At 44.1% G+C, this 11,646-nt stretch overlaps 1 protein-coding gene across 3 annotated transcripts in view; it reads left to right on the top strand.

Moving 5' to 3' along the window:
* Positions 1 to 11,646, top strand: part of JAKMIP2 (janus kinase and microtubule interacting protein 2) — a 115,811-nt gene that overhangs the window by 57,232 nt on the left and 46,933 nt on the right. For all 3 annotated transcript variants that reach the window (XM_083182004.1, XM_083182006.1, XM_083182005.1), the window contains exons 2-4: positions 4,172 to 4,221; positions 8,072 to 8,318; positions 10,055 to 10,552. In XM_083182004.1, the coding sequence (XP_083038130.1) occupies positions 8,190 to 8,318; positions 10,055 to 10,552 (627 nt within the window). In that variant the 5' untranslated portion in view covers positions 4,172 to 4,221; positions 8,072 to 8,189. The remainder of the gene's footprint in view (positions 1 to 4,171; positions 4,222 to 8,071; positions 8,319 to 10,054; positions 10,553 to 11,646) is intronic.

Below are 11,646 nucleotides of genomic sequence, written 5' to 3' on the forward strand. Positions count from 1 at the left end.
AGGAAATGTGGGTTAATTCTCTTTTAACGGCTATTTCTGGGTACAGCCACTGTGTCTGTCGTGATCCTCCTGATGTCATACAAATAGGGTCGTATCTACGGTCTCGATACGGTTCAAGATTTAATGGCCCTTGCCGGGATATAAGACCACAGTTATTTCAGAATTTGATTTCTATTTATATCAACTTTTAAAGACAAACCAGAAGCAGCCTTAAATGCATAGCTCTGATCGCAGTACAAATTTGTTCTCAAAATGGGCAAAACCATGTGCCCTCCAGGTGGGGCAGATTTACCTTGTGCAGAGAGAAATAGATTTGTGTGAGTTATTTTGTTTCTGTGCAGGGTAAATACTGGCTGCATTATTTTTACACTGCAATTTAGATTTCAGTTTCAAAACACCCCACCCAAATGTAACTATCTCTGCACCTGTTACATCTGCCCCACCTGCAGTGCACATGGTTGTGCCCATTTTGAGAACAAATTTGTACTGCGATCAGATCTGAATAAGGGCCATTATACAACACTGTATTGCCCCAGATAAGACCATATGCCAGTAGTGTCCCCAGATCACAGAATATGTCGCAGGGGCTTTCCAAGTTCCCCAACACCACCCTGTACACCAGAGATGAGTAACCTTTAAACATCCCAGCTATTGTTGAACTACACATCTCAGCATGCCCTGCAACATTTTTAGCATGGCCAAATAGTAAAACTGTAGCAGGGTATGCTGGGATGTGTAGTTCAACAACAGTTGGAGGGCCAAATATGAACATAGGGACCATTATCAAGGTCAGTGTGGTCCCATAAAGACCTCCAAGGAGAACAACTGACATTGACCACTGAAATTAGTCCTAGACGGCGCCTTTTTGGATCTCACACTGGTACCCCTGTGCCAATCCTAGGCTGTGGTCTTTTAGGCGCAGGCTACCAATTCATTTTTTTTGTCATATTACATGTCACACTGTAGTGAATCGGTTCCCATTATGTGCCACACTTTAATACTCAGTCTAGTGGCCAGATGTACTAAGCTTCAAAAGTGATACAATGGAGAGTGATGAACAGCCAGCCAATCAGCTCATACCTACCATGTCACAGATTGTGTTAGAAAAAAAACAGGCAGGAGGTGATTGGCTGGTTGTTTATCACTCTCCATTTTATTACTTTTGAAGCTTAGTGCATCTGGCCCTAAGGGCCAGATGTACTAAGCTTCAAAAGTGATAAAATGGAGAGTGATAAACAGCCAGCCAATCAGCTCCTACCTGCCATGTCAAATACTGTGTTTGAAAAATGTCAGACAGGAGCGGATTGGCTGGTTGTTTATCACTCTCCATTTTATCACTTTTCAAGCTTAGTACATCTGGCCCTTAATCTGAAGCCTTTACACTATCTCCAGTTATTCCTCAGGAGAGGATCGAATAGGAACCCATCTCCCTGCAAGATATGTTTGGTAAATTCAATATTAAATACTAATTTTCACATTGAAAATTTGGGCATAAAATATTTATTACGTTCACTTTAAAAATTGCAGATTGCGTTAAGTAGGGGGAACTGTTGATTTTCTGTAGTCTCCCGAAAAAAGCATTTGATGATAGCTGCACTGCTATTGATTGGACGGAAGAGTGACCGCCACATCCCATTGCTGATACTACTTAACCATCTATTTACCAAAATGGAAATTCTACAATTTATCTGCATAAAAGACATGCTATAGAGAAGTTCATATGATACACAGAGCAGGATTAAGGATTTTGGGGGCCCCAGAGCACTTAAGACTGGGTGGAGGGCCCTGAAGTAACAAACTTGGGATGTGGAATGGCCACTGCAACTAAGTTGTCAAGGCCAGTGAATCTGTGACTGAGGGTGCAGTTGCTGGCCTCAGAATGCACTGGAAACAGGTGACACGCCTCCATTTTCTGAGACACGCTTAGTTCCCACCCCCAGTCTATCAAGGGATGGATAAAAAAGCGCAGGAGAGAGAGAGAGCAAATACGGATAAAAGGAGGGTACAGGAGAGCAGAGAGACTGAGAATGGACTGTAATAGGATAAAGAGGAGTCAAAAAGAGAATAGACTTAAGAAAATAAAAATGCATCTGAATCACATTGCTTATGCATCCTGATGATTACCACTTGAAGATGCAAAACAAATTTGGATGGTGGATTTCAGTGGGTGTTCCTGGGAAGAAATGGGCTGGCTAGCCAGACATGTGTGAAATGTATTGGGCATTCCAGTGTGATGACTGGGGTGTGGCTATGTGGATGAGGAGATGAACATATACAGTATTAGGGTGTTATGGGAGTGTTGTGGCTGCATGCTCAGATGTCTAATCGCTCCCATTGGAGGCCATACTCTGACAGAGATCCTACACCTAGCAAGTTTTGATGGCGCAACATAACAGTTGCATCATTCTATAGATTCTCCAAGTGGCAATGAAGCATCTCTAGATGTCCCAGTCCTGGCACATTCAGTCGCACACTTGTACACCTGGGGAAGCTGATACTAGCATTAGCATAAGATGCAGGCGCTACTATGGCAGCAGTGTGCGGCTCAGGGTCAGCGCCTATCAGTCAGTTGCATGAAACTATTCAGATTGGAACAATAAGGTCATTTTCACACCTGGTGGGCCGGTTAGAAGCGTGTCTAATATCTATTATAAGTAAGTGATATGCAGAAAATGTGATCTGAAAACAGCTGCTCCCAGCCCAGCCATGTAACACAGACAGCATAGTGCCTGGTCAGCATCAGTGCACATGAACAGCACACTATCCCTCCCTCCCATCTGTAGCATTGCTCCTTGCTAGTTACTGCTCTTGCTGGTTATTGATCACCCTGGCATTCGCTTATATAAATGCATCCACTTATTTATTAGTCATGTCTGCATTGTTCTCGTTTGGTTTTATGTAGAGTACATGTTCCATCTTCAGAGTGTGGAGTCATTATCTTGTTCTATTAACTGAGATAGGACTAACCATGGTTTTATTTCCCATCATAACTCTGGGCAGCGGCTGTGGTAACAAAGAACCCTATCTTGGTAAAGAAATGAAGTCCTGTAGTCTGGAAGCCGTGCACCATGTCATTAGCGTACACTGCCCAATGAGTATATTTTATATAATAGTATAATCGTATTTATTGGATTCTTCAATGCATATTTGAAGACAGGGGGTGGGATGTTCTAACATCCGCAGCCCAGCTCCGCCGCCCTTCGCCGCCCATCGCCTACATAATTATCACATATGCTCTAACACTGGGGTAGCCAACCCTAGTCCTCGAGAGCTACCAACAGTGCATGTTTTGCAGGTCTCCTCACAGAATTACAAGTGAGCTAATTAGCTCCATCTGTGGATCTTTTAAAATGTGTCAGTGATTAATGAGTGCAGCTGTGCAGCAGCTAGGTTGTCTGGAAATGTGAACTGTTGGTAGCTCTCGAGGGCTAGGGTTGGCTACCACTGCTCTAACATATGCGATAATTATGGCAAAGCACAGCTCTTGCGTTAAGAGCTGTCCTTTGCGGTGAGTCAGTGGGTCCCGGCAGCTCCCCCCTCCCTCCCTTACCCGGTGCTGGTGCTGCTGCTGCGGTGGGGGCTGACTCTCCTCCTCCTCCCTGCACCCAGAAGAGGATCACAGTGCAGGGAGGAGGAGGTCACAGGTCCGGGCAGCACAGCTGCCCAAACACAGGTGAGGGGGGGGTCACGGTAGAAGCCCATAGGCATCTATGGGGCATCGCCAGCTTTTGCTGGTGATGCCCCCCCGTCGCGGTAACCCAGCGGGGGATGTTTACAGCATCCCAAAATGCAGTAAAAACCCAGATAATGGGGTTTTACCACATTTTTAGTTTAGAGAATCTCCCCTATATTTGACACTGTTATTGCTCTATTACATGAAAACACATTGGGCCAGATGTATCAAGCTTCAAAAAGTGATAAAATGGAGAGTGATAAACAACCAGCCAATCAGCTCCTATCTGCCATGTTACAGGCTGGGTTTGAAAAATGACAGATAGAAGCTGATTGGCTGGTTGTTTTTCACTCTTCACTCTATCACTTTTTGAAGCTCGAAACATCTATCCCACTGTCTGGGTATTATATAGGCACCAGAATTCCATTCTCACTGCCTCATTAGCCATTCTTATGTAGAGTACACATATTCATCTTATTGTATTTTTTTTCCCAACAGATATGGACACGAGGACTGGAGACGATGGATGTAGATGGTTGAGGTCACAGGTGAGTGTAACTTATTTTTGGTGCAATATTGCTTTTGACCTCAAAGTTTGAAAAGGATGGTAATCCGACTGCCAAGACTCAGACAGCAGGCTTGTGAGCACAATGAAGCCCCTTTGCGGATTCGCTGCGCTCACCACCGATTCCATTCTCTATGGGGGTCATGGACCCCCTGGAGGGGGAAACGGTCATCTGTCAGACCAGACTTAGGTCGACAGTCATTAGGTCGACCCCGGAAGGTCGACTGTCCCCAAGGTCGACAGGGTTAAAGGTCGACATGGCTCAAGGTCGACATGGGCCAAGGTCGACATGGTTTTAGGTCGACAGTCATTAGGTCGACATGAGTTTTTCACTGTTTTTTGAGCCGACGTGCCGACAGGCGGTATTTCATGCCCTACCATCCAGTAGGGCTTGGTGGGAGAATAAAATAGTGTGCCGAGCGCAGCGAGGCACCGTGCCCGAAGCATCGCGAGCGAAGCGAACGATGCGAGGGGCTGCGGTACGACTCCAACTGTGTCCATGTCGACTGTGTTGACATTCGGGTAAAAAAACAGTGAAAAACTCATGTCGACCTAATGACTGTCGACCTAAAACCATGTCGACCTTGGCCCATGTCGACCTTAAGTCATGTCGACTTTGAGCCATGTCGACCTTTAACCCTGTCGACCTTGGGGACAGTCGACCTTCCGGGGTCGACCTAATGACTGTAGACCTAAGTCTGTTCTGACAGATGTACCGCTTCCCCTGGAGGGAGAATAGCCCCTGTCCGTCGGGATCCCAACTGTTAGGGTTTTAACAGTCAGGATTCCGCCGTCGATGTAATGACTGTCGGGAGGCCATCCAGCACCCTTTATTATGTGCTGTGCAGTAAATATCCATAATAGGGAACTACTCAAAACAAATAAGTGTGTTTCCTAAAACAATTAGGGCTGGAGAGCAATAACCAGCCATTGTTGAGGACATTGAACATGCACATAAAGAATGCTTTGCTTGAATGCCACAATGATCTTGAACCAATACAGGCAGTGAAAAGAGCCTATGGACCCTAATAAAGGTGAAAGTGAGATTTGTGTCTCCGAATTATACTTTACAAGAGGAATCTATATATTTGGCAACGGTTAAGGTCCATACACACTGGGTTATGGCGATTATGCCCAGCGTGTATGGATAACGATGACCGCTGTCATTGCTGGGGGGAAAGCCGCTCATTGCATACACACTGAGAAGCTTTCCCCCTGCCCGGCGCTGTCAGCAGGGGGAGGATGGCTTTGTATAGCGCAGCGCTATGCAAAGCCATCCACAGAGCCGCTCATCTGCTGGTAATACCAGCAGATGAGCCGCTTTCCCGGCAATGATGGAGGAGCACGCATCACCCCTCACTGCTCAGCGCCCATCGCCGTGCCATACACACGGGGCGGCTTTGAGCTGAAAGATGCTCTAACTTGGTATTTTGAGCGGCTTTTAGCTCAAAATCGCCCAGTGTGTATGGGCCTTTACTTCTCTTTATTTGTGAAACAAAACTACCATGGGGAGCAGAATTACAAATATTCCCCAAATCTAATTAATGTACTCTTTCTTCTCACTGTAACAGTATGCTTGTATGGGGGGAAAAATAAAATACGATTCTATTTAACCCTTTGAGTGCCAACATCTCTGTTAGAGATGTTCAAAATATCCTCTAAAAATGCCAGCGTTGCTCACATTTGTAATATAAATTCAAATAGCAAATGTGTAAAGAAAAAAAAAAAGATTCTATTTCCTATATAAGATAAACATTACAGGTCATTGTGATGAATAAAAATGTTTTCACACCTATTTTGACCAATTGACTTATCACTCAAAGGGTTAATAAAAGTCTTACGCTGATGCTCACCTCTATGGGGGAATTCAAGTGTTTTGCATGCAGGCAACACTATATGGTGTCCTACGTAATAATTCAAGTGTTACTCCATTCAGCGCTGACATTACTGTCATTTGTTCTGTCATTTTGATGGACTGGTAACTAGTAAAATAAAAAACTTCCTTCCTAATATATTAAAGAATGATTAACTATTAATTTGGAATTAAGCAGTATAACACTCTCTTATCTTACCTATTTTAAAAATATAAACAGCTGTTGGTAATATATATATAATGATAGTCATTGCTTATAGAACTTTTAAACCAGGGGTAGCCAACTCCAGTCTTCGAGAGCTCACGTTTTCCAACTCACTTCGGAGGTACACAGCTGCACTCATTACTGACTGACACATTTTAAAAGATCCACAGGTGGAACAAAATATTTAAATTTATATTTGCATCCTCCCCATCAGTACAGACACTAGAAACTCAATATAAGATAATGTCTTGTTGGTATAGATGCCCTTCCACGTTGCACCAAATGAATCACACTCTACCAAACGTCTGCTGGAGATGTAGTCAGTCCCCGGGCACCCCTCTTCACATTTGGTGGTCTTTCCCAGTCATTCTAGAGTACTGGCGTCAGATTCATATAACTTTGGAGAAAATGATCAATTCCTCACTCCCTTTCAGCCCGGAATTCAGTTTTTTTCCCCTGACAAACATGCCCATCTCACAATTTAAGAAATCCCTAACGAGACACCTACTGAATGCAGTCAGAGCGATTATACCTTGTCATTGGAGATCTACTACACCCCCTCCCCTTTCTCAATGGTATCGTAGAATTGACTTCAACATGTCCATGGAAGACCTCACATGCTTTTTAAAATATTCTACTCAGGGCCAGCTCTACCATTAGGCAGCTTTAGGCAGCTGCCTAGGGTGCCAGGATCTGGGGGGGCGCCATCAAGTCTACCTATCAAAAAAATCAAGGATGTCCATGAGGATCTTTGTTGTACTTAATGCAGGTGGCTGCTGTGGAACTTCTAAGACCTCACCTCCATACTTTCCCTTGAGGCTTACTTCCCTACATATCTGCCCCATCTCCTTGTACTCTATTGTGGATGGCAAAGGGAGGCCTCCATGGAAAACATGGGACTTGCCCACCTTCCCGGTTGGCTGGGTGGACCTGCCAATCCGGAAAGTGTGTATTGGTAGCAGTATGGGGGGGGGGAGGGGAGTTGGTTGAAGTTTTGCCTAGGGTGCTGAGAAGCCTTACACCGGCCCTGATTCTACCCAGACTTTCAACGCCACATGGTATAGCTGGCGTACATTCAAAGAATCCCCTGATTATTCCCTACACATCATGCCTGGTCAGGACTTTACAGCGCAGTGATCCTTAAGAAGGAGCACCGATTTACGTTTTTTCTGGTGGGTGCTCCCACAGATACCCACCCACAGCAGGGTCCAAGCAGCGGATATGCCGCAAGCAGCAGGGTCCCTGCGGAAGTTCCCGTCCGCCGCAGGGACCCCCGCTGCATGGGTGCTCCTCACTTTCGGAGCCCCGGAGCACCCACGGTTTTGGCGCCTATGTCCTTAAGTAAATCCTTCTCACATACCCCACTCTCGCCCTCTCTGCTTCCTTTTCCTTCCTCTCTTCATCTTTCTTACCCCCGTCCCCCCCCACCCCACGGGCAGCCTGACCTTAAGTCCCCTGCTAGGGCCTAATCCTCACTCCTTGGCCTAACACTAGCCCTCCCCACATACTTTCAGGATTCAGGCATCGCTTTTCTTATCGATGTGGGGATTCCATCGCTGGTCTAGTGGCCGCTAGTGGGGATGTTGGGGTGTCAGTATTCTGAGTGCTGGCATCCTAGATGCTGGGATACTAACACCGCTGCATCCTGTACGAGAATTCTGCAAACAATATATTAGAAGTAATGTGTGATGAACATATAATGCTTCCCTTGGTCTACTATACAATGCTATGATTATGATACTTTTTTATTTGAAGGGCTTCCAGAAGAACAGAAACTTGTACTTCCTGGAATCCTAACACAACTGGAGCTCCCCTGGGAATGGCTTCTTACTGACAGGTGTCACGCCAGGCACACTTACAGCAAGACCCAACCATGTCGAAAAAAGGGCGTAACAAGGGCGAAAAGCCCGAAGCTCTAATACTTTCTCTCCAAGCTGCAAATGAAGACCTCAGGACTAAATTAACAGATATTCAAATCGAACTTCATCAGGAGAAATCCAAGGTATGAAAAATATCTGTGTGGCAGTCTATCTTCCGTTCCCAGAGAGGAAAGAAATTAGCAAATAGTTTGAAGGGGGGCATTCAATCTGTGCCCATATTTCCCAACACAGGAAACATTGGCAGTCACCTATTCAATGTTGCCGTTAGCAACAGCATTAAAGGCTGTTTTGACAAAACAAATCCGACTTTAAGTACAAGTTGGATCTGTTTTGTCGAAATGGCTACGGATTGTGGAATTCACAGCTGTTTTTCGACAAGCCACATCTGCTTTCCCTGATCCAAGGACAGTTTCGACATTGAATTCTGACTGTCGAGTTAATGTCGGATCGGAGGAAAACAGCCCAGGATTCCGACAGTCGAAATCCCAGATTGTATATCCCCCTTAAGCTATTATAAAATGCATATTTTGTTTATGTTAAAACTAAAGATGATGCAATTAAGTAACAATGAATTAGTGCATATAAATAGAAAATAATTATGAATGAACTATTATTTATCTACAGGTACATTTTTTTAGTCCACCATTAGTGGAGGTTTTTTTATATTTGATATTCTTGTACTTCGAGACATTCTTAACCATTTGCTGCATGGCAGTGTCGCATCAGATAGACAAAACCACGTGCACTGCAGGAGGGCAGATGTAACATGTGCAGAGAGAATTAGATTTGGGTGAGTTATTTTGTTTCTGTGCAGGGTAAATACTGGCTACTTTATATTTACACTCCAATATAGATCTCACTTTGAAGTAAAATCCCACCCAAATCTAATTCTCTCTGCACAAGTAACATCTGCCCCACCTGCAGTGCACATGGTTTTGTCCATCTAGAAGGAATTTGTCAGAAAGAGTGAACCAAAATAACCCCCATAGTGCCTGCCATGCAGTCAATCACCGCTAATCAGGTGTCCCAGCAGCACACCCCACGGTCCCCACCTGCAGAAAGGATCAGCTCCAGGGGAAATGCCAAGCAATGTTGCAATAATCCGATCATCGATGGTTGGATATATCTCTAGCCACTATTTTGAGTATTTAAATCCCCAGTGTTGATAGCTTGGGGGTATAAAATGAAGTGTGATTCGGAAGTGATGTTGCAGTGTGCAATTCTACATTTTGGTAATTATTTTAAACAACATAAGAATTGTTTAAAAGATACGCCACTATTTGTTACAGTCTATTACTTCTTTTACAAGAATTCCCCACCTGGAGTAATGCGGGGACTATCCGGGTCCTGGCTTGGTATGGAAGGGTTATGATTTAAAGCTGCTGCTTGGCTGTCTAACTCAAGGTCCACCTCAAGGAAGGGACAGGCATTACAGACAGAGGTACGAGTCGGTGCAGTATGAAGGTGAAATCCAGGGAAGGTAGTGGGCTAAAAGATCTTTCATGCCCAGAGGGCAGGTGGCCTTGCAGTGACACTATCCCACCACCCACCGTCTTTAGCATCCAGGTGGCGAGCTGAGCAAGATTTAGGTGTGAAAAAAAGCTATAAAAAAGAAGTCTAAAAAAATGATCTACATTTTTTTTAAAAACCAGGCTAATCACTTGTTGATCAAACATTTTATTTAATGTCTAATTATGTAAAATATATAAATTCTACTAAGCTTTTACTTCATAGGCTTCTTTATCTATTTACACCACCGGTTGTCATAATTTTATTTTATTATGATTGTGAGATGTTGGCAGCACTACTATACTGCAGCTCAACTTAAACTATATGATTTATCTTGTTTAACATTCAGGTGACTAAACTTGAGAGGGAAAAAACCCAGGAAACCAAACGCGTAAAGGAGCAGGAGCAACACAAACATACAGCTACTGTTTCAGAACTAAAGGCCAAGCTGCATGAGGATAAGATGAAGGAGCTTCAGGCAGTACGGGAGAACCTAATCAAGCAGCACGAGCAGGAGATGTCACGGATGGTTAAATTAAAAGAGGCAGAGATCCTGCGACTGAAGTCCGCTGTCAGTGCTCTTAGGGATGGTAGCAGTGACAAAGTGAGGACAGCTCTGAGTACAGAGGCGCGGGAAGAGGCCAGGAAAGTGTTCGACTCTGAGCGCCTCAAACTCCTACAGGAGATCACAGAGTTGAAGTCTGCCAAGAAGCAGGTGGATGAGGCCCTCAATAATATGATCCAGTCAGATAAAATCAAGGCTGGAGATTTGAGGAGTGAGCACCATTCCCACCAGGAGGCTATTGCAAAGTTTAAATGGGAAAGTGAACGGGACATCCGGAGACTGGTGAGATGGAATTTACTTACATTTTCAGGGAAGTTATATAATGTGGCATAGCAAAGTTGAGTGAGCCAATCAAAAAACTTGTCAATTGAAGGACAATTTAATAAATCATTTAATTATTTTGTTTAATTATACCTTCTTAGTTACTTGATTAGCTTTTGTTGTTCGGTGAGCCCATGAGCGATGTTCTGTATTCTTTATTTTATTAGGCCATGTACTTTGATTATTAGTGTTTGTTTGGTTAGATCAGTGGTTCCCAACCCTGGTCCTCAAGTACCCCCAACAGTGCACGTTTTCCAGGTCACCCGGCAGGTGCACTCATTATTCAGGCACATTTTAAAAGATCCACAGGTGGAGCTAATTATAGCACTTGTGATTCTGTGGGGAGACCTGCAAAACATGCACTGTTGGGGGTACTTGAGGACCAGGGTTGGGAACCACTGGGTTAGACTACAGATGTGTCCTCATACACCTATCCGTTTTTCACTATATGCCACAAAACTCCTTGTGCAATTCCCATGCTGTGCACTTTTTCCTTTGCATATAGGGCCTGATTCTGGTTCACTTTCAAAAGCAAATTCTCTCTTTAATGGACAAAACATGTGCACTGAAGGGTGGGCAGATGTAACATGTGCAGAGAGAGTTAGATTAGGATGGGGTTTGTACTTCAAACTGATACCTATATTGCAGTGTAAAAATGAAGCAGCCAGTATTTACCCTGCACAGAAACAAAATAACTCACCCAAATCGAATTCTCTCTGCACATTTTACATCTGCTCCCCTGCAATGCACCTGGGTTTTGAACATCTAAGAAGGAATTTGTCAGAAAGAGTGAACCAAAATAACCCCCAAAGTCACACCCAAATCTAACTCTCTCTGCACATGTTACATCAGCCCCACCTTCAGTGCACATGGTTTTGTCCATTAGAGAGAGAATTAGGTTTTGTGAGTGAACCAGAATGAGGCCCATAGTGTACGTATTATTTAGGGCTAATATTTTTATAGCAAAGGATTTTGTATACTCCTTTTCTTAAACACTGCATATTTTTTCCTGAAAGTTGCTACTTTTGCCTTTTTACGCTGCTTTGGGAGGAATT

Source organism: Crinia signifera, chromosome 4 (genome assembly GCF_055691185.1).
Source record: "Crinia signifera chromosome 4, ASM5569118v1, whole genome shotgun sequence".
Lineage (NCBI taxonomy): Eukaryota > Metazoa > Chordata > Amphibia > Anura > Myobatrachidae > Crinia > Crinia signifera.